General features: G+C 49.6%; 1 protein-coding gene across 3 annotated transcripts in view; it reads left to right on the top strand.

The window, feature by feature from the left end:
- The window catches only part of LOC113978517 (pre-mRNA 3'-end-processing factor FIP1-like), a 22,242-nt gene extending 378 nt beyond the window's left edge, over nucleotides 1–21,864 (top strand). The window contains exons 2-17 of one of the 3 annotated variants that reach the window (XM_027705510.1): nucleotides 607–646; nucleotides 914–1,019; nucleotides 3,528–3,612; nucleotides 4,750–4,856; nucleotides 5,587–5,645; nucleotides 6,621–6,731; nucleotides 8,949–9,079; nucleotides 9,838–9,962; nucleotides 10,928–11,033; nucleotides 12,030–12,228; nucleotides 13,581–13,607; nucleotides 14,609–14,666; nucleotides 15,158–15,213; nucleotides 16,285–16,489; nucleotides 18,046–18,204; nucleotides 20,662–21,864. In XM_027705510.1, the coding sequence (XP_027561311.1) occupies nucleotides 3,601–3,612; nucleotides 4,750–4,856; nucleotides 5,587–5,645; nucleotides 6,621–6,731; nucleotides 8,949–9,079; nucleotides 9,838–9,962; nucleotides 10,928–11,033; nucleotides 12,030–12,228; nucleotides 13,581–13,607; nucleotides 14,609–14,666; nucleotides 15,158–15,213; nucleotides 16,285–16,489; nucleotides 18,046–18,204; nucleotides 20,662–20,794 (1,488 nt within the window). In that variant the 5' untranslated portion in view covers nucleotides 607–646; nucleotides 914–1,019; nucleotides 3,528–3,600 and the 3' untranslated portion in view covers nucleotides 20,795–21,864. The remainder of the gene's footprint in view (nucleotides 1–606; nucleotides 647–913; nucleotides 1,020–3,527; nucleotides 3,613–4,749; nucleotides 4,857–5,586; nucleotides 5,646–6,620; nucleotides 6,732–8,948; nucleotides 9,080–9,837; nucleotides 9,963–10,927; nucleotides 11,034–12,029; nucleotides 12,229–13,580; nucleotides 13,608–14,608; nucleotides 14,667–15,157; nucleotides 15,214–16,284; nucleotides 16,490–18,045; nucleotides 18,205–20,661) is intronic. The other 2 variants (XM_027705511.1, XM_027705509.1) reach the window with 2 other exon arrangements.
- Nucleotides 21,865–22,505: the final 641 nt, after the last annotated feature.

Below are 22,505 nucleotides of genomic sequence, written 5' to 3' on the forward strand. Positions count from 1 at the left end.
ATCCCCTCACAGGGACCGCCATCCCCCCGTCCCCTCACAGGGACCGCTATCCCCCCCCCCCGTCCCCTCGCAGGGCGGCGGTGTGTTATTGTCCTTTTATCACCATCGCTGGTGCAGGGAGGTTAACGAGGTGCTTTTGTTGGAGTTTCAGTTCCCTAATCGCCCAAACCTTTTGGCCTAACGGGGCTGGGATGTGTCCAGGACAAACCACAGGACTTTACTGAAACCCTATTGTCCTCCCCCTGGGCTTTCCACATGAATGCTTTTGTGTTTCTTCTTCCCTGGCAGGTTACAATTCTATATAAAGACCTTCATATCTTCCTGTGTGATGTTTGTCTCTACTCTCTGAGACTATAGATGTATATTTTGAATTTTGTTCTGTGTCAGTGGCTGAGGCATCACCTCTGCAGATGGATGTTGCTTGTCGGGTTGGGTTTATTTTTAGTTGCTCCATTTCTAGTTGAACTTTGTTGGAAAGAGAGCGTTGGGGTTATGGTGCCTTGGCACCAGGAGGTATTTCTGTACCTGTGATGCCTTTTGTGCTTAGATTTACCTTTTTTTTCTTTCACTTGAATAATTTCTTTGTTCTTGCTGTTGTTTTTGCAGATGACACCACTGGTAAGCAAGAAGATGGACCAATTTCTGGGTGAGTCCAGAGGCTGTTTATTCACTCTAACAGTACATGCTACAAAGAAGATAAAGATTTGTTAAGCAGAGCTTCATGAGTGCTTTAGACTGGTGCTGTTGCCAGGAACAGCAGCCTGTCCTTTCCCCATCCCATGGGATCATCCCCAGCCACCGTGCTGGGCTGGCACACATTTATGGATGTGGAAGCGAACTGGCTCAGTCAACTGGTTTGATTTAAAACTAACTTTTAGCCCTTTTTTCGTCTCACCAATTAGTTTTAAATCAGATCTGTTTTCCAGTTTAATGCCCTGGGAAAAATGATGCCTTGAGGACTGGCCTTTGTGCTGGCCTGGCGTTGGTGAAACTGTGGCCTGTGCTTTAGCCTGGAAAAGGTAAAACATCTTGGGTTAAAATCTTGACATGATCAAATCAGCACATTCTGTGAGGTCTCTAAAGTGTGTGGTTTGGGTAAGACTTGGAGATAAATTCAGTGATCAGTTTGGGTTTCTGCATGTGGAAAGTACTGTCTGTCCTGGGTCGTAATTCCTCTCTATTTGCAGCTGTATGTTTTGTTGAGCTTTCTCTCTGCACAGTATTATCTGTTTGCCATTTTAAAATGGAGCATTTTCCTGAAGATGTGATCTTCACTGGACTTCTGTGTGCTCAGCACCTGCCAAAGTTCATCTAATGTTTATTGTGGCTGTGGATTCAGTGTCTGGAATTTCTGGGATTTTTATGGATGCTGTCCTACTTGTGTGCTTAAGGAATATGAAAACTTGTGCAAATAAACAAGTGCTAAAAAACTCAGTAAATTGTTACCTAAAATCATCGAATGAGCTTTGTGAGAAAGAACAACTTTTAGACAGAAATTTACTGCTCATTTGCATAAATCTATTGTTCCATGTCACATTCATCTGAATGGAATTTTACCTCACAAGCAGGATTAGAAATCTGAATTTCCAGCAACTGCCTTCAATAACTGTAAGATGCAGGAAGGAGAAGTACTAGTGCTTGTGTTAGCTCTCATTTTTTTTTTGTTGTCCTCTTTTTGGTTTTTTTTCCCCATTTCTTCGTTGCACAATGAGAATCTCCCTAAATGAAGAGCTGGAGGGATGTTTTAAGAAAAACCACTTTGTTTGCTCTGTTGTCAATGGCTGCAGCTCCAGGGATGCTCTGCTGGTTTGTCTGGAGTGATTGTCCCCAGCCATGGAGCAGAGATCCGTGTAGTTTGGGCTGCAGTATCCCTGAACGTTCCCAAGCCTCAGGGATGTGTGGAAGGCCAGCAGGATGCTCTGCCAGCAGCAGTGCCCAGGATGATGTTGGCATTCTGGGGCAGTGAAAGGCCGTGAGGTTTTTCTGGGTGCAGATGGTGCTGGGGACCTGCCGGATGGTTCATTCCTGGGAAGCAAACAGGTTAGGGAAAGGCTGCTGGGGAGCAAATGTCTCTCTAAACTCCAGTTCATAAATTTTAATGCACACCCACAGATCCCTCATGTGACTTGAAGCTGAAGGTAATACTTGTCACTCTTCCTGAAATCAGGAATCACAGTCATCTCAGATTCTTAACGAAATTCAGGGGTTGAGGTCAATGTTAGGAGTTGATTGGATTGGGCAAAAGGTTTTGGTTCCATCAGGAGAGGTTTTCTCCAGTGGTCCATCCTTTGGTCCTCATGTCCCAGCCTGTGTCTGCAGCGTGGAAATACTTGGAGGCTCATTTTCCCTCTGACATCTTGGCTGCTTTTTATACCTGGAAGTGTCTGCAGGTGTCACATCAGGAACATGGTGACCATGGGACCTTCCCTGGCCAGCTGCAAAGCCTTCAGCCCTTCTTTTTGATCTTGGCTTGATGAATTTCTTTGTATATGGGGCTTTTCCAATATGGGCCTTCAGTTACTGCTCAAATTGTTTGTTTGTTCTTTGTTTTATGCTCAGTAACTTGTGAGTTGCATTACTTTGGCTTGTTTGGTGTCTCCTTTCCTGCCATTCTGTGGCTTTAATGTGACCAGTGTTTGGATTGTGTGTTTGTTTTTGTAGACAGTCTTGTGTATGTTCGTTGTCTGAGGTGGGATTTTAAATAGCAACATCTCCACGAAGCTCTCGTGGAGAACTGCATTTTCTGGGCTATTCTAGTTGTCTCTCTTGAAAAGTCAGAATTGTTATGAAGTTCTACTGGGTTTTATCTATGATGTTAGAGACAAACGACCTCTTTCTGTATTGTAGTTCTGTAGTTCACTTGGCATACTCTTTTCTAGCATGTGTGCACCAATTTGACATTCTTGCTTGGCCAATGCAGTAAATAATGTTAATGTTTGCACAAACTCTTTATTTGGAGGTAAATCCAAACCTGGCCATTGTTGCATTAGGGCTAGTTTGTAATGAGTGGGAAGATTGGGTGGATAATTATCTGTCTTTTCTTCTTGGAATTTTAACTTCTCGTTACTGTAAACTATTTGCAGACACACTAAAATCACTTTCTCCTCATTTTTTGGGACAGATGCCCTTGCTGCTTACTAAATACTTGTGTAATTATGAGATCCTTAAGGGTGAAGGGAAATTTTGTCTCTTATGGTCTTATTCTTCTCAGTTGTGATTGTGCCAGACCAAAGCTGGAAGCTGTTCTAGGTGCCACTTACACATTAGCTGTGGAGTGGTGTCAGGTGCTCTCTGGATGTGTGAAACTGATTCTTTCCAGCAAAAGCAAATCCAAACCAAGGCAGGAGGATGGAATTTTTGCCATGTAGTTGAGCTGGGTGCCAGCGGAACAAACACAGGACATGAATAAGGTGTTACATGAAAGTCGCCTGGAGGAAGGTTTTAGAACTGTTTGTAGGTGAACCTGCAGGCTGGGCTTGTCCACGTGCTGTTCTGTGTCATGGTCACTTTGTTTTGTGTGTTCCCAGACATGCAGAATCTGCTCATCCTCTGCAGGATGCTCCCCAGGAGAGCCGGCCTGTCAACAGCGAGGACCGGGAGATGTCCCAGCACGTACGTGTCCCCTGCCCGCGGTGCACAGGGTGGGGCTGTGCTGCTCCACTCTCCTGGAGAAACAGATGAGCTGTAAAGATCCTGGGCCTGCCTAATGCCTTATCTTTGTAGTGTCAGGATGCACTGACAGCCATTCCCAGTCCCAGCAACAGGCTTCTCTTGTCAGCCTGCCTTGAGGAGTGTGGAGGGAGCCTGATGTGAGCTCTGCTTGTGCCCACCCAGGAGGCACATGAGGGGCTCTGGTGCTGCCCTCTGGCAGGAAAAACAGAACATGGTGTTACCTCCAGCTCAGTATTCAGTGTGACTTCTCAAGGGCCAGTAAGATCTGGCAAACACTGGGATAGAAAACCCAAAGTGCTGGGAATCAGTTTTGATTCAGGCTCAGACCTCTTAGAATGCAATCCATGGCTCAGTGCTGAAAGAGGAGGAGGAGAGTTGCTTCTCCCCTCCCTTCTCTCCTGGTCTCTTTGATGGGTTTATTTTCTGCCACTGTGGCACATCAAGAGGGCTTACAGAGGGTTTGTGTGCCATGGAAAAGGAGGGAGGGAAGGAACACCTTCCTCATGCCCTTCTGTAGGGTGACGTGTTAATTCAGCTCATGCATCTCACAGAGCTGCACTGCCAGATGTCCGGGAACCTTCCTTGCCTGTTCCTTCATTTTTGTGCCCCAGCACTGGGGCTGCACTGGGGTCAAATCAGCAGCTGTAAAGTGAAGGGACCTGGGGACTGACTGTGCTAAATCAGCTAAGGCAAACTGCTCAGCAGCTTCCTACCACAGAAGCTGTGAGAGAATATTTGCCTGAAGGTTTTTGGGGGAAGCCTGGTGAATGCATTTTGGTAGGTTTTATTTGTGATCGTGTCCTTTGACCATGGAGCTGTGAGGGAGGTGTGTCAGAAAAGCCCTAACCCTTTCAAAAAGAGTGGGGCAGAGGAGCTGAGGGATGTGGTGACATTCCAAGACCTGAGCTAAACCTTCTCTGCAACATGACCCTCCATGAGAACTGGGGCAATGCCTTCAAAGGACACAGGGGTTTCTCTGCCCATTGGTGCTCAGGAAGCTTTCCCAGATGTGGCTGAGTGTCCTGGGGCATTGTCACTGGTGTGCATCACTGAGCTCCTGTGGTGGCACTGTTGCAGGCCCTCCCCAGCGGCGAGGATGATGAGGATGACAGCGACAGCGACAGTGATGATGACGATGTCAAAGTGACCATTGGCAACATCAAAACGGGAGCACCGTCCTACATGTGGGTATTGCTGCTCAGGGTGGGATGCTGGGGCTGAGGTGGCTCCAGCATGCTGGGGTTGAATTGGGGATGAGACAAGAGCTGCTCTGTCTCCTGGGAGACACGGGAGTAGTGGCCAGAACACCAGAATGGGATTGGGAGCTGATGGGCAGCTCTGTCCTGCAATTGCTTGTTGGAGAATCCATCTGTAAAATAGGAATGGTAATTCATGGGTCTGCTGCTGGAAAATTAACCTACAAATTACTGTGCTTCATGGGGCAGAATCAAAGGTGGGAAGTCACACTTAACTCATCTGTGAAAACTTCCAGAACCCAAATCTCTATTGCTGAGAATTTGCATAAAGCTGTGGATTTACTAATTCCCAGCTGTCAGATTTTTCATGGCTCAGGAATGGTGAGGCTGGATTTGAGAACCAGGAGATGGAATTTTTTAAAACTGCCTAATGTGCATTGAATAAAAATAATAAGACAGCGCTTTTGCCTGCTGCTAGCAGCCTTCCTCTCAGGGGAATGCCTTACCTGTGCTTTCCTGCATATTCTAGTTCTTCCACTTTATGGATAATTTCCTTCTCTTCTTGTAAAGGTGGTTTCACTCTGATGGATGACTCTGAATAGCAAACCCAGGTGAACTAAAGCATCTTCTGAAGGGTGTCAGGGCTTGAGAATATTTTGCATGTGAATCTTCAGCCAAGTCATTTGTTCAAATGCCAACACTGATTCTTTTCCAATAGGGGAACTCCTATGAACCTAAACTTAAAAACGGGTAGAGGCTATGGAGCATCTGCTTCAGGTACTGCTGTTGTTTTTATCCTTCACCTTTTGCAACGTTTCACTCCCCTGGCACTGAGAGCTGCAGCAGCTGCACAGTTTTTTTCTGTTTGGAAGGATATAGAACTAGTGCATCTTATGTAAACCAGGAATAGTGCCTTTCCTAAAGATAAGTGCTCCTAGGACAGTCTGAAGGTCCAGGATGTGATGGAGGGATTTAATTACCCATCGCTGAACAGGGTGATTATAATTCTATTTAAACTATAAAAAAGTACATTATTACTTTCTAGTAGAAAACCCAGAATATTTCTAAACTGTATTGTTGCACTGCTTGCCTGGAGAAGGACTGTAACTCTGCTCAGTGTCCTGAGCTGCTTGGAGTGTGGGATACTCAAAGAAACAAACTCTGGCCTCGAGTATCAGCTCTGCAGGTTTCTGCTGATGAAATTTCCCCCCCGTTCAGTTTAGTGTCTGTTGAGACTGGGATTCTTTCCTTCCACATATGTGAGACTGTCCTTTTGTGGGCTTCGTCTACTCCCTTCCCTTAATTTTTTTTTATCCAAATGAATTCTCTTCTGAGTGAGAAAATAAGAAAAATTCTCCTTGAAGATTCTGTATCAGATTTTTGCTGACTCCCATTAGTCCACAGTCAGTAACGACAAATATATAAATATTTTGCCTGTGGAGAAAAATCATTTTATTTTATTTCCCTTTGGGGTAAATTTCATGCATGTTGTAATGGTTTACTGTCTGTAGTACCAATCTGGGTTGAGTTTGCTTCTTTGCTGTTCAGCTGCAAGTGCTGCACACCCTGGCTGTTTGTTTGTGGAGTGACTGAAGTATATTTATTAAAAAGTTGATTGTGGTTACCTACGTGCTGCAAAGCCAGGGATTAATTCACAGCAGCTCTTTGGTTTTGACTGGAATAATTTGCTCAGCAAATGAGAGGATTAAAGGCATTGCATTAAAAGTAGTAACAGTTTCTCTCTCTCCAAAGCCAAGTTGCAGCCCAAAGGTATTGACTTGGATGCCGCAGGGAATATAAATGGATTGCCTGTTATAGAAGTGGATTTGGATTCATTTGAAGACAAGCCGTGGAGGAAACCAGGTGGGGCCTCACAGTTCCTTGTGATAAATATTTTCTGCAGTTTTAGTTGTCTCTCTTTAATTTCACATGTCATTTCTGTCCATTTGTTGTTGCCAGGGAACAGGGCAGCTGGAACAATGAGTGTTGCTCAGCCTCTGATGCCTGTCTAGACAATCAGTGGCATTTACTGATTGAACCAGCCATGCTCTCCCTAAAATTGGGTTGCATTTATTCTAGTAATTTAGCTAAAGGGAACAGCTGTTTTTTTAATGATCCATTTTATTAATTCCCTAGTTCCAGAAAATGTTGCACTGATACCAATCCAGTAATGTTTGTTGGCCATAAAGGCAGTTGAGTAGGATCAGGATTTGGGTATTGATTTGTGCTCTCCTCTTCCTGTGCAGCAGCTTGTTCTGTGTCTCAGAACAAGCCCAGAGTTGTCCCCATGTCTCCTCCTCATTTGAGTCCTGGGAGTGCCCACGCTCCCTGGTGTGAGGGAGGTTCCCACTGTTGCAGGACAGCTGTGGGATGCCACAAATGAACTGCTGCTTTTCATCTGACACAAAACGAATTGGAGGGACAAGAAAGAGATCCAAATGTTTGCTGTGCTGCTCGTAAAATGTGCTCTGGTGAAATGTCACCTGAAACAAAAAATCCTCTTCTCAGAAACAATTCTTCTCCCTGCCTGCCTCTGTATTTTATTTATCTTTCAGAACTCTTGCTGTGCTGAGTAAGTGATGCTGTTCTAAGGATGTTTGTGGTGTGGTTTGGGTGTCTCTTGCCCACATGAAAGGCATCAGGGTACACACCAGAGCTAATAACTGTCAGGGTATCAAACCAGCACTAAAGCTGCTCCCTGTGATGGAGCAAGTGCAGGCAGAATAAAACACGTAGCCTTTCTCCTGCAGGAATCTCCCTTGATTGTGAGGTGAGAAAGAGGGGAATGGGAAGAAAATGAGTTAGAAAGAATACAGTGGAGTTCAGAGGTAAAGCCTGGAAATGGTTGTGGCCATGCTGCCATCCCTGGACCAAAACAGAGCCAGCTGGCCCTAAAACACTGTGGGAATAGAGTAGAGGGAAGGTGACTGCAGAGGTGTGTGGCCTGGATTTATTGGAGATGGCAAGTAGCTTGTTACTCAACAGCCTTTTGAGTTTATATCCTTTACAGTTAATTTCTCAGCAAGTTGGGATCCCTTTGAGTGAGGGAGAGGAAGAATAAATCCTGTGTGGAGGAGCTGATAGGGGTCTGGAATAGAGGCTGATAAAGTAGATGAGTAAATGTGGTGTTGCTGAGTCGGTGTTGGTGCAATTTGCATGTTTGGGTGGTACAACAGGAAGAGTGGCCTACCTAGGAGATAAACCTCACTGCTTAGACCTCACAGCTTAAACCACTCTCAGAGTGCTTTGCTTAACCCTGTGTGTCAGCTCTTTGTTCTGGAATGGTCTCTGTAGGGATATCTTTGTGTGGGGGATGTTTGAGGGACACCTCAGCAGGGCAGGAGGTGCTTTGTAGTGCTTCCTGGGGGCAGATGGGAGGAATGCTCAGGGAGTTCCTGCAGCCAGGATTGTCCCTCTGCATCCTTGGCAAAGCAGTTTGTGGGCACCTCTGTTGTTCAGAAGTGCTGGTGCTGAATGGGCACATTGCACAGGAGGCTGTCAGTGTGAGATAACAATCTTGGATGACTAATCAGGGTTGTGACTGCACTGTAATTACTTGTGCAGTCCAGGACATATCAATAAAAAACTTGCACTTTAGATGTCTTTCATGGAATGGGTGAGCCCCAGAATCTCTTCACCAAACAGCAAAGGCAGTGATGGTCAGGAGGGGAATGTGTGGGCTCAGCTCTGCCAAGAAAAACATTCTGTGACACCATCCCATTTTTGTCCTGGGAGCTGGAACTGTCACTCCTGTGCTCTCCCCAGCACTCACCACATGTGGACACTTGGAATAAACCAGTCTGGAAAAATCAGGTTGGTGAAGAAGTAGTTGCAAGCAGCTCTCCATGGCCTGTGTAGGTGCTGTGTTGTGTCCCAGGTGTCCCGTGGTGCTCATGGTGTCCCCCTCCCACCAAAGGTTCTGCCATCTCTGGCCCCAGCAGATTGTGACAGTGACATGCACAGCCAGCCAGGCTCTCTAGAAAAATGTTACTTTTCTTAGCTCTTTATTTAAGCAGTTAAAGAACAGTTGGAGGATGCCAGTCTGCAGAATCCCTGTGTAACTTCTGCTCCCTCTGGCAGGTGCTGATCTCTCTGATTACTTTAATTATGGATTCAATGAAGAAACATGGAAGGCTTATTGTGAGAAGCAGCGGCGGCTGCAGCTGGGGCTGGACCCTGCTCCCCCCATCAGCACTGAGAACAAGATCACGGTGGGTGACGTGTTCCTGCTGCTCATGGCTCCAGGAAAACTGGCTCTTGGGGCTGTAATCACAGAGAGAAGGGTTTGAAAGCAGAAGGTGCCTCAATTCCAGACTGTTCTGTGTTCTTTGAGTGATTAGAAATACAAAAATGAGTCTTTAGAGATTGAGTCTCTCAGCTGAAAATCTTTTCTGTATGGGAGGGACAGTTCTGTCTGTCTGGCAGGTTTGAACCACCGCAGCAGCAAGACTGGAGGGAATTTCCAGTTGACTTTGAGGCTCCCCAGCAATGGGGGTGTCTGGCTGGAATATCCTGTGGATGAAGGAGGTGCAGAGAGGGGAGCTGGGCGTCCATGGCTGTTCTGCTCACTGCTGTTGAGTGCTGCAGTTGTGTGGCTGCCTTTTGTGTTTGGAGGCTGCTTTGGCCATCAGCCTTTGCAGAGTCCATTGGTGGTCAACAGCTGGGAACCAGAACTTCAGCCAAATTGTCAGTACAGCAAGTATTACAAGTTCCAGTGTTGACTTAAGGACTACCTGAGAAGGGATATGAGATTATTAAACCTTTGGACTTCTAACAGGAGACAGTGGCCAACAGGAAGGCTGGAATGGCCACTAGTTCACAGAAATGTCTGTGCCTTGACTGAAGAATAGGTGGCTTGTGGCAAGAGCCCTGTGATTGTTCCTTTTCTTTTGCTGAGGGTTCTCTCTGGTGCTACATTCAGTTGAAAGGGAGAGCATTAAAGCTGTCTGTTAAATATTGCCTTCCACAGGTTCAGCAGGGCAGAACAGGAAATGCTGAAAAAGAGGTGGAAAACAACATCATCAAAACAGAGTTCAAAACAGACTTCCTGGCACTGGTGGGAGGAAGGATGAAGGCTGGACCTCCTCCCAACAGGTGAGAGATGAACAAGTTCTTCCTGGGGGCAACTGGGATCCACCTGGGCCACATCCGAACCTCCTCAAGCTTCAAACAGAAGCTTTTAAACTTCCCAGGAAGCTCTGTGGTCACTGGCACCTTCAGCAGACAGCCCCTGCCTAACCATTCACCTCTCCTGGTGCTGTTGTCAGTGCAGGGAGGGAGTCCTGGATCCCAGCTAATGGAACACATCTCTGGGAGCAGAGGCAGCAAGGCAAACCCCTCAGCTCTGAGGGCTTCCCCTGTGCACTGCTTGTGCTTGCCTGGCTCATCCCTGCTCCCACGATGGTAATCTTTGCTCCTCCAGTGGCAGTGGGTTTGGAGTTTGGCAGTGGATAAGAGGTGGTTCCTGAGCCTGTGTGTGACGCTGCTGGACTGTGGTAAAACAACTGAGTCACTGATGGGAGCCTCTGCTGGGGAAACCACTTGGCCCTTTTGAGAGCCATGGGTTTATCAAAAGCTGCAGAACAAACAAAGCTGTGTGAAACCTGACAGGCCAGAGCTTTGTGCTCTGGGGGCTTCTGGTGCTTCATTGCTAAATCAGCTTTTGCACACCTGCCTTGCAGAAACCAGCCTGGCATTCCAGCTCTACACTTAGTCTGAGAACCAGCTCTGTGCTTTGAGTATAAGCTTTAAAGCTCTGCTCAGTGTATTGGCATTTGAGCACTTTGGGGCCATTTCTGTCCCAGTGTGCAGTCCCTGTTATTACACCCATTTCTGGGGATTCTTTGGATCGTATTTCTGGATTTTCAGAGAGACCAAACTCAGCCCTGCTCAAAGTGAAGCTCCCGGAAGTGAAAACAGGCTTTTCATTTGCCTCTTGTCAATTTGAGTGCTGTCTCTGGAGATTTTTGCCTGTTGGGAAAGAATGCACGAGAGAAGTCTGGGAAAATGGCTCCTTCTGATGTCTCTGAGCCTAAAAAGGTGCCTCTGCTTTGTACCAGGAAGCTGGGTGGGACCATCGATGTGATCGGGGGCCAGGCGGGCACCATTCGGAGGGTGGAAGGAAGACGTCGGGATAAACATGCCTCGGAGGAGAACCCCATCCAGGTAAAGGTTTTGTGCTGCCTTGGCAAACTCCTGACTTCTATTGCACTTCTACTGAACCCTGAGCAAATGTCTGTGCACTCCTGACCTCCCCTGTCCCAGTTCCTGCCTGCAAAGCAGCAGGTGATGTATTGACCGTACAGAGGTGTGCGCACGGGTTGTTCCCTCCTGCAGCCTCAGTTCACTTCTGGGTTAAAAGCTTGGTCTTGCTAGGAGCCAGATTTGTCCTTTAAAGACTAGTCTTCCCTTCAGAGTGGCAAGGCCTGAGTTCCTTTCCTCGTCAGCTCTCCCAGAGTATTCCTTGGGGTGTATAGCTGGGAAGCTCTTCTGTGGATCATTCCCTTCCCCTCCACTGTTGGGGTGGAATCTCCAGTTCTGCAGTGGAGGATTTGTACCTGGGGCTGGTGTTTCATTTTGCTTTGAAGTAACATTTAGTCTCAGCAGCATTTGGTGCAGCCCATGCTTCAGACAGGCTGGGCCTGTGGTACTGGATCTTGTCCCTTGTAAGGAAGGAAAGCCTGGGGTATAAAACTGGTCTCAGTTCCGAGCTTGCATGCCCAGGGTATGACCATCGTGTTCTGGTTGGCTTCTCTGTAGGAAGCTGCTGTGTGCAGGGTTTGAGGACCATCTGCCAAAAGCTCTTCTCTTAACCCTCTTCTTCCTACCAGCCACTTCTAACTCGCCAAGAAAAGCCAAACGTGGAACAATTCCTGGTTTTGTTTTTACATGTGGTTTTGTGGTCAGTTTATTTCTTGCCAACAAGAGGAGTTCGCCTGAGAGAAAGCATTTGCTGGGCAGTGGTGGCTGTTCCTGGCCCTTACAAGCACTGAGAGCTGCATTTCCAGGTCCCTCTGGTGCCTCTGCAGATCGGTCACTCTTCCCAGGTGTCACCCCCCTGCCTGCTTCGGTGATGTGCTCCCTTCCTGCCAGCACTGGGAGGTCCCTACTGCAGGAGCAACGGGATTAAAATGCTCTCTCCTCATTCCTCTGCCTTCTAAGGTCCTTGGAGACCACGGGAGTAAACCACAGCCTCCCCAGCAGCCCCAGCAGCCATCCCAGCCCCAACAGCCTCCTCAGCAGCAGCCGTTCGCTCCACCAGCAGGGCCTCCGCCTCCCCCGCTCGCTGGGCCTCCTCCACCACACTTCCTGCACCCTCCTCCTCCAGTCACCTCTGTTCCACCTCCCCTGCACCCTCCAGGTACGTGCTCACTCCGAGGAACGGGAGTTGGGACGTCCCAGGCTTGGAGCAAACCAGAGGTTCCACGGTGAGGTGCTGTCAGGCAGCTGAGCAGGCAGGGAACAGCTCCTTAACTGGCCAGGCTCTGTTCAGTGTCTCCATCAGCCTATTGAACATCTGCCCTTGAATACTTAAAAAATGGCAGCTCGTCCTTCAAAAAAAACAACTCTGGACTTTGTTTCCTTGAGAGAACCTTTCAGTGCTACTGAGCCATTTGCTTTACTGATAAATGTAAGGGAACAGGTTCCTCTTTCTCTGTGCAAGAAGTTGAGGATGTAGGAATTGCTCTCCTGGGTCAGATCAGCAGGTTGTTCAGGTCAGGATCCTCTCTGGCTCTTGCTGATTGTAGGTGTTTCAAAGGTGATGCTGGAATTGGCAGTTCTGCAACAGCAGCTGTAACAAATAACTTTTCAGGTCTTGATTGATTTATGCCTTGAAATACCAAAATCGGTACCTTTCTCTGTGCATTTTACTGTTCAGCTGCCACTGCAGAGGGATTCTGCTGCTCCCAGAGGAGTCCAGTGTCCAGTGCAGACCTCAGAGCAGTGCTTCATTTTCAAAACAAAGTATCAGTAGTATAAATGAGTTTCTAGCACCAGGGAAATGGTGGAGAGAACAAAGAACTTTGCAGTGGAAAAGGACAAATCTGCAGCATTTTCCAGGGGCTCAGGGTCATTTTTCTGTGCAAGTTTACAGATATGTTGGCCGTGGCCTAAGGCACATATTTCTCTCTTCACTTTTCACTAAATCTGTGCATCTTCTGATCTCACATGAGTCATGTCTGTGCCCCTGTTGCTTCTGGCTGAAGTAGTGCCAGGTTTAAGTGAAGGGGCCACGCTCTGGGCTTCTGGCCAGGCTTCAGAGGAGTCACTGGGAGCACTTCATGCAGTAACCCCTGTCTGAGGAGGATTCCTCCTGCAGAACTCACTGGTACTTTTCCTGGTAACTTTTCCTACTGCCTTTTGTTAAAGTGATTGGCAAAATCCAGATGGACACACTGGATGGAGCCTGCAGCAGGTTCTCCTCTGTTCTGAAGTCCAAGTCGGTTGTTCACATGTTGACACTTAGAAAAGGAATTCTCCAGTGTAAGAGGGCAGCAACATTTTAAATTATAACATAAAGGTAAAGAGATCATCACTGGAGAAAATGATACAGTTTGCAGGGTAGTTCCTGCTTAGGAGCAGCAATTTTTCTGCTGCTGTTTGCTCCAACATGTGACGTTTATTCAAAGTGTCCTTGAGGTTTAGCTTGAGGCACAGAGGTGCCATGCTTCCCCTGTTGTCCTCACTTGTTTTCCTTGCTGATTTCCACAGGCCTGCCACCTCCAGGTCCCATTCCAGGTAGGTGTTACCTTGCTTTCAATAACAGCAGCAATTCTGAACACACAGTGGCCCTACCTGAGCATTTGGAGTGAGTGACAGGAGATAGGATGGCACCAGTTCAGAGCACAGTTAATTTAAGACTAATGAAGTCCAATGCAGTGTTGAACTCGATCTTATCTTGTATTCCGGACCTAAATAGTCGTCCATAGGGCTTCTAAATTCTGTCTTGTTTTGTCTCTGAAGACAATTTGAAAAAGTGAAATGGAGAACTTGACATGGCAAAAGCCACTTAGATTTGAAATGGTTTAGTTCTTGGGGTTCCTTTATGCAGGAATTGGGGGTGTGAGACTGAGCAGAACAAATGCCATTTCCAGCAGAGGCCTTTGCAGAGATCTGAAAACTAAGAAAAAAATGTAACAACTAATCTTGTGTATAAGTCAAGAAGCCCCTAATTCAGAGCTGCTGAACTCCCTAATTCAGGACTGAATTGTTTCTAGCTGTAATTTTTTTTTCTACTGGAAATGTTGCCATTGAAAACAGTTAGCTGCTGGTAGAGCAGAGCACTTGGAACAATAGGTGTGACCAGGTGCTGCCCCTCTGAAAATTCAGGGCTGACAGTGAATTCTGTGCTTTGTAAGGGACAAAGTTACTCATTTTAATGAATGGAGTGATAAACCTTTTGCTGTAGTTGTGATATATCTGCATCCCAAAACCCACTTTTTTTCCATAGGACTGTAGGGGTTAATCTTTACTCCTTGATGACTCTTACGGTTAAGATTTATAAGCCAAAACAAGGTAGTTTTTCTTTTGTTTTTCTTCCCATACCCCCACAGAACTAACACAGACGTAGGGTTTGAATTCTGGGAGGAGATACAACCCTAGAGGAAAATGATTCCATTTCAAACAAGGCCTTGTTTAGAGTAAAGGTTCTTTAACTGCTTTGAACTGTGAACAGCACTGAAGTGTGGCTCCCCTGTGCAAGCTGGGCCTCTGTGCTGACATTACCCTTCTGTGTTTAGGGTTGTTCCCGCCGCCTCTGGCACCGCCACCAGCTCTTCTCATTCCAACCTTGGATGGGTAAGACCACACCTGGGCTGAGCCAGGGGTGCAGTTCTGCTGGAGTGAGGAAGGGAGTAGAAAAGGTTAAAAAGCAGTGCCAGTGATTCATGGTCTGGTCTTGGGTTGGGGTGGGGGTGAGAGCAGAGTCTGTCAGGAATCCTCTCTGCACTTATTTTCGTCACATTCAAGGCACAGGAAGGAGTCCATACAATCTAGGCAAGATCTGGGGTAGCTGATGGCATGTTTTGTTACTGTGAAGATTCTCCAGGTAGTTTGGGAGCAGGGGTGCTTTGCCGGGAAGCCTGGCTGGGGTGAAGCAGGGCAGGCAGTGGGATTATGGAATGTTTGGAAGCCGTGGCAAAGCCCCTGCACCCCTGTGCATTTCTGGTAGAGGGGGTTTCCCATAAGGATGTTCCACAGACCTCCAGAAAAAGTGGGGTGACCCTGCAGCACAGACATCCCTGCAGGGACTCCCTGGTGTTGGTAACTCCTCCTTTTCTCTCCCCCAGCCAGCCAGCCAGCTACAACAACAGGCAGCCACCTCCCTTTGGCTACAATTCCGCAGGTGAGCACTGCCCAGAACAGACTGCTGCTCTCTCTCCTCTGGTCCTTGGCAGTGCAGGCTTTTCTGAGCTGACAGACAGCAGGTTTGCTTTAACTTCAGGCTCTTGCTTTTGCCCCAGATGATCCCAGACACTAGGAACACACCCTGAGTCTGACTGCACTGGGCAGCGCTTGGAGAGCTGAATGTTGGGCAGCCCTGGTGGTGCAGTTTTGTGGCTGAGTGCTGAGGCTCAGACCAGCTTTCAGCACCAGAGAAGCTCCCCCAGGTGCCTCAGCACCGTGTCCTCGTGCCTGTTTGCACACATGTGCTCTCCCTCACTCACACTCTCTCCCTCAGGGACAAGCACAGCCATCCACAACTATCAGCTTGGCATCTCCTCCTTGAACGTTTGAATCCCTCCTCGCCCACTTCCCCCTCTGCCTTGCCTACAGGCACCATCTCCTTTGGTTTTGTAATGGCAGAGGCAGTGCCAGGATTTCAGCAGGATCCCTCCCTGGGGCAGCCCTGGCAGCAGTGCCCTGTTCTCTCCCCGTCCGCAGTGACCAGCACTCGGAGTGGCCTCTCCTGGCCGTGCTGAGCAGGTGGAAGCTGCAGAGTGTGTCCCTGCAGAGGGGTTGGAGCAGTGCCAGTCCCTCTGGAGCAGGGGAGCTGCCGGGTGTGCCACTGCTCAGCAGTTGGCACTGCTTCGGGATACCCCCTTGCTGAGCAGCCCAGCTGAGCAGCCCAGCCCCTGGCTCTGGGCTCATCAGGTGACATCCTTCATTCACAGCTGGTGGCCCTGGCCCTCCCCAGGTGCCACCTTAGACCAGAAGGTCCCTGGTGAGAGATGAGACCTCGTACAGGAGGCCAAGAGCCCAGGGCTAGCACTGCCTGTGATGACCTGCTCTTGCTGTGTCTGCCTCGCGGAAAAGGTGTTCTGCTCTTAGCAAACTGCTGGAAGGGAAAGGGAAAGGACAGGAGGGGCCATCGTGTCCTTGGATCCAGCTGTACTGCCAGAGGGGGTCTTTTTAGGGGAGGGACGGGGGGATGCTGTGGCTGCTTCAGATGAGCAAGGCTTCTGCTCTCCTGCAGATTCAGGTTTCATCAGCTACCCACCCATCTCCACGTCCCACACACCCTGGGTGACCACGGTGGACAAGGGCACGAGCAGCTCCAGCAGCAGCCATTGGGAGTACTCGGGCTCCAGGCGGGAGAGGGAGCGGGAACGGGAGCGGGAACGGGAGAGGGAGCGAGACCGGGACCGGGACCGCACCCCCACCACCAGTGAATACAACAAGTGAGTGCTGCTGCTTGTCCTGCTCACGGGGGGACTCTGGCCCTGCCCCACAGCCCCACAGGGGGTTCACCACGGGGTGGGATTGTGGATGCTACCAGTGGAATTTTCTGAAATGTGTGGGGAAGGGATACTTTGGATCAATGACTCGAGGACAGACCAGGAGCTGGTGTCACTGGCTGATTTCCTATGTCTGGGGTTGGGGTTCTTTGTTTAAATCCAGCAGAACCAGTTCCTCTTGCCCTCCCACCAGGCCAGTAAATGAAACAGCCCCTCTGTGTTTACCTGGCCTTTCACAGCTCCGTGTGAAGCGCAGGAGCTGCTGCTTCTTGTCCTCTAAATGTCACTGGCAGATCAAAGGACAGACACCCTGGCCCGCTCTGCTCTCCTGGAGAGACTTTGGGGCAGGGAGTGCCACTACCTGGGAGCAGCAGAGAGAGACCACCTCGGTGGGAACTGCTGTGCCCTCGGGTGACAGCAGTGCTGGGAGCACTGGGGGAAGGAGAGGAGGCTTGGAGCCTCCCTGACCTGGAGAGCTGAGCTGGAGGCTGGGCAGCACGGACTCCTAAACCAAACCCATCACTTGGGTGTTCAGTCACCAGCAGTGCCAGTGTTCTGCAGGCCCAGAAATGCCAATAATCATTCAAAACATGATCAGAATGTGCATTCCTGGCACGGGGTGCTTCCTGCTGGGGACCTTCCCAGCCCAGGGAGGGAGCAAACAGGGCAGCCTGTTCCTGAGCTTTTTTCTTTTACTTTTCCTTTTTATTTTTTTTTTTAAACTTATAAGCTTGTGGTCACTGTGGGTGGGAGGGGCAGGAACACAACAGGTGGCAAATTGCCGAAGTGGGAAATGCTCAGTCCCCCACTCCTTGAGCAGGTCCTTGGGCAGCCAAGGCTTGGGATCAGCGCTCCTGGGCACATTGTTGGCATTTCTGGGTGATGTGGAGCACTCTGGAGCTGAGATCGTGCCTGTCAAGCAGGATGAGTGGCAGTGCTCAGTGGGCTGCTTGGGAGCACTCCCAGATCATTGATCTTGGACATGTATTTGTCCAGCTTGTTCCCAGGAGTGTCAGGACAATGTTTGGACTTCCTTTCTGTCACAGGCTGAATGTTGTTTCTCACAGAGGGACTCGTTAACCCTTCATATTTTGGCTTTCAGAAACTGCACATGGACTGTGAGGTGTAGAGGGAAGGGGATGGGGGATGTGTCTCATTTTGGGGTAACTCGTGCCTGCTCCTGTATGGGGATGGAATGAGATGCTTTGTAGGCAGAAGAACCACCTCAGCTCTGCTCACAGAAGAAAACAGCCCGTTAGTCCAACTCAGAGAAAAGAGTTCCAGATTTTCTGGGGTGTTGGTGTGGTGAGGGAAAACCCAGCAGCAGGGGAAGCAGAGTGGTAAGAGGAGCCTGTTTGTGTTGTTTTCCTGTTGCAGGTGTTTTCAGAAGCACCTCCAGTTGCTGTGGGTAGAGTGCGAGGTGCCAGATGTGGGTGAGGAGGGTCGCGGTGCGGTCCGAGGGGCGTGTTCTGTGCCTCACTTGTGCTCTCTCCTCCCAGTGACGACGAGCGGTACCGCTACTACAGCCGGGAGCGCAGCTACGACTTCGAGCGCGACTATCGGCGCAGCCGCGACCGCAGCCGCGAGCGAGAGGACCGGCACCGCGAGCGCCGGCACCGCGACAAGGAGGAGAGCTCCAAGCACAAGTCCTCCCGGCGGTGAGGGCTGGGATGGGACAAGGAGCTTGATGTTCTTGGGGTGAAGTGTCGCCCTGGCTCATCCTGTGAGCTGCTGATGTCCCCAGGGGTGACGCCCCAGGTGAGGGCAAGAGCCTTCGGGAGGAGGAAACATCTGTAACAGGAGAGGAGCCCTCAGTGCTTGTGAGTTCTCAGAGGGGCAGCACTGAGGAGTGGAGGAGGGGTGACCTGTGCTCATCATCCCATCAGGGCAGTGCAGCTCCCACCCCGAGCAAAGGTACAACAAAGGGAAGTGCAAAACCAGGACAGGAGCAAAACCAGGACAGGAGCATCAGCTCTGGGTCCTGTTGCTCTTGTTTGTGCACAAGGGCAGAGAGCTCTCTGCAATCTGAAATGTGTGATTAGAGCTCTGTGCCCAGTGCCTGACAGCGAGGCTGGTGATGGGCTGCACAAAGGTGAGACACTGCTGAGGCACAGCCAGATGTCCTGAAATCCCAGTTTTTCTGGAGAAAATGTATTTGCAACAGATGATCTTCCTGGGAGAGCACTGTTCTAGCAAAGCAGCAGCTCTGCTCCCTGGGCTGAGGCAGGTTCTGTGCTCAGGTCCTGTGTCACTTCACATCCTGGTAATGGATTGAGCAGACTTGTTCTTGTTCCTTTTGCTTGGTGCTTCACCTTACTTCTTTCTTTTAGATGAAATTTGGGTCAGCTCTGTAGGTAATGACCCTTATTTTGAAATTGGTATCACAGAAACTCCTGCACAGTGATGGAGGTAAAAGGCTGTTCTCATCCTTAAGGAGATGAGGAAGTTATCAGGGAAGGACTGATGGCTGAAGGGCTGGAAACAAAGTGTTGGGAAGAAAGGCCAGGACCACCTGAATTTGTTTTGAATACAGAGCAAATGGAAGCTGGGCTGGTACCAGATGAACAAGCCAGTGCCTTTAGGGGATATTTCTCAGCTTCCTCCACTCAGAATTGAAACCTTGTAGTAGATACCTCACTGTAGGAATCCCTGCCCACGGCAGAGGGTTTGGAATTCGATGATCTTAAAGGTCCCTTCCAACCCAAACCATTCTGGGATTCTGTGAACAGGGTAAAATTCACCCAAGCAGGGGCAGATCTGCTTGAGAGCTCCATGTGCAGATCTGGGCTGGGGCACAAGGTGGGAACTGGGAGACTTTTCCTCTGCTCCCTAAACCACACCCAGATGGTCCCTCTGGCTCAAAGCGGTGAGATGAGCAGTGTTTGTGAACTAAAGAAAAGGGAGCAATACTGTGTTTAAGGCCACTTTGGGTGCGTGTCAGAGTCCCTGCTTGAGGCACACAGAGCTCTGAGCGTGGTGAGGCGTCTGCAGGCACATGAAAGGCTCCAGTTGCAGTTTCCAGCTCCCTGCAAAGTGCCCAGTCTGCAGGAAATCACCGACGCTGGTTCCAGTATTAAAGGCCAGTCCCATTGTCCCAGCACAACCCACTGACACATTGTCCACAGGGTGGCTGAAGGTGTTGATTTTTTCCTTTTATTTTTTCCCCTTTAATGACCATGAAACCATTCATTAAACTAGTCAGAAAGTTACTTGAAGCCAGGAGCTTTTCAGCCAGGTTCAGCCAGTTGGGTGTTTGTGCTGCCAAACTGGTGTTCCAGCCATGTCAGGATTTGTCTGTGACCCGACACTGCCCCACTCATGGAGCTGTGCCTGTGCTGGGCATCTGCATTTTCCTGTGCTCTGTGCTGTGTTTTACCTCTGCCACCTTCACCCCACGCTCAGCTCTCAAGAGCTCGCCTGGTTTGCAGCCTGTGAGGAGAAAAAATTGTGTGTTGGAGAAGCAGCAGAAAATCTCCTCCCAAGAGGGGCCAGAGCAGAGCTCCCACCTTCCCACTTCCCCTGATGGGAGGCAGAACTGCACCCAGGGCCCAGTCCGAGCCCCTGCTGCCTGGGATTCCTCCCACATCACAGAGATCCTGTGCCAACAACCCCGACTATCCACCTGGATCAGGAAAACGGGTGAGGAGATAGAGGAGTTGTGGAGCATGGAGCCAGTGAAGAGCCAGGTTATGTGTGAGTAAGCAGAAGGAGAAAGAGGATCTGCCTCCCATTGGGAAATCCACATTTCCCTCGCTCCATTGACCCCTTTCTTGCCTCAAGTCCCAGGATTTCCCCCAGGTGTTCAGAGGAGTGAAGGTTCCAAAGCCCTCTGGACTTAGGGCTCTCCCTCCTCTCAGCAGCTCCGTGCTGTGCCAGCATTGCTGGAGCTCCCGTGGAGTGGAGGGACGTGGATGTTCCACAGAGCCGCGGGGGCTGTGCCTGCCGGGCTGTGCCTGCCGGGCTGTGCCTGCCGGGCTGTGCCGCTGCCACAACCTGCGGGATCAGTTCATCCCAAACAAAGCCGGGGAGGCCCTGCTGGTCCGTGCAGGTCCCTCGTGTGGCAGAGCTGTGCTGCCACAGGCACAGGTGTCACTTTTCCCCTCTGTTCCCCACAGGAAGCAGCACGAAAGCGAGGAGGGGGAGAGTCACCGGCGCCACAAGCACAAAAAGAACAAGCGGAGCAAAGAGGAGAAGGAGGCCAGCGAGGACGGGGCCCAGGAGGGAGAGGAGCAGGACACCAAGGAGTGAGCAGGTCCCCTCAGCCCTCGGGAGGAGCCACTCCTGGGCCCCCAGCCTGGCACTGCTGATGTTTGGGGTCGGGGGTGATTTTTTTTTATTATTTTTTACTTTTTCTAAGGGAAGAGGCCGACTGGGAGCCCTGGCACGGCACAGGGCTCGGGGAGCTGAGGCTGCACGTGCCCTTAAACTTCCTTTTTTGTTGTTTTTTGTTTTTGATACAAAACAATACAGCAGTACTAGTTACAAAGCACTGAGCTACTCTACTCATACACATCCCTAGGGAGGACTTTGGTGTATCAGATCCTATGGTTTCTGATGGAAGATGGCTTCAGCTGAAACTAACACAATTAGGTAATAGCTTTTGGTTCCTTTTTGTCATCATCATTCCTTTTTCAATAGGACAGTAAGTGCAACTTGAAATTTATTGTCCAAAGAACAGTGTGGCTTAGACCCCGAGAGCCAGCTTAGAGTCTGGTGTGGTAGTGAAGAGTCTCATCCCAAATAAATTCCTTTATAGCTACAGAAAGAGCCTCTGGTTTCTCCATGGCAGAGGAGCTGCAGGGTCTGCTCTGCCTGGCACTCACCCAGCGTGGGCACAGACCCCAAAACTCGCTTTGTTACCCACTGCAAAGGCAGCTCTGTCATGTTCCACCGCTGAGTGGGAATCGATGAAGGCCTGTAGTAAGAGTTTCTCTTTAATTACTTTTGACTTGCCTGTTTTGTTTCCTTTTTCTTTCCTGAGTTGAGCTGAATAACCCAGGGCAGTAGAGAGCACCAAGTCCCAGTGGTTTGCCCTCATGGGGTTGGCGTTTCTATTTGGGTATCACTGACACTCCTGTCCGATGAATTCCTTCCCCTGGATCCCAAAATAAATTTAGTCGAATTCCAAAATTTCTTTGGACTTAGTATTGGTTGGGGAGAGGGGCAACAGAGATGTTTTTGGGTGGGGAGAACAGGGGAGATAATTTTAGGGGGTTTGGTCCTTGGGATCCCACCCTTCAGTTTGTGTGAGTCCACAAGTGTCTCATTTTTCTTTGACTTGTTATTTAAAACTGTCTGAAATATTTGTCCTAAAATAATATGGTTCTGAAATGTTCTGTATGTTTTGATATTGTAACCTTGCAAGTCTGAGTGTGCTGTGAAGTATCAGGCTGAGACCTGAGCCAGGAGAGCCCTCTGGGAATGGGTGACACTGGGATGAGTCCTTAACTGCAGAGCCTGGGGGAGAGGGGGAAGAACTGGGGGCTCTCTTGGATTTTTTTTTTTATGGAGGTTTTTTTATGTCCGTTGAGGTCATGGGAAATGTGTGTGCCCTGACCCAGGATGAGGGGCAGGGCCTGGAATGGGGCTGGAGCTGTTCCTCCCTCTGCAGCCAGAGCAGACCCCAGGGTTTGGGAACACGGTGTCTCTGAGGGGCAGCAGAGGATGGGCCGGGGCAACCCCAGCCAGGGAATCCCATCTCCTGGCACTGGGGGTGACCAAGGGGAATCCTGGAGTTCAGCTGAGAGTGCCCAGGAGTGTTCAGGAGCTTGGGAGGAACTGGCTTCTATGCAGGTACAGGATCCCGGAATCACTGGGGTTGGGAAAGGCCTCCGAGCCGTCACCACCTTGTCAGCAGGACCATGGCACTGGTGGGGCCTGGGCAGGGAGAAACCACACCCAGCCTGGTGAGGACTCAGGAGTGCCTGGTCTGTGCCCTCCCTCAGCTCCCAGAGCACAG

Source organism: Neopelma chrysocephalum, unplaced genomic scaffold, assembly GCF_003984885.1.
Source record: "Neopelma chrysocephalum unplaced genomic scaffold, ASM398488v2 Primary Assembly neopelma1_336b, whole genome shotgun sequence".
Lineage (NCBI taxonomy): Eukaryota > Metazoa > Chordata > Aves > Passeriformes > Pipridae > Neopelma > Neopelma chrysocephalum.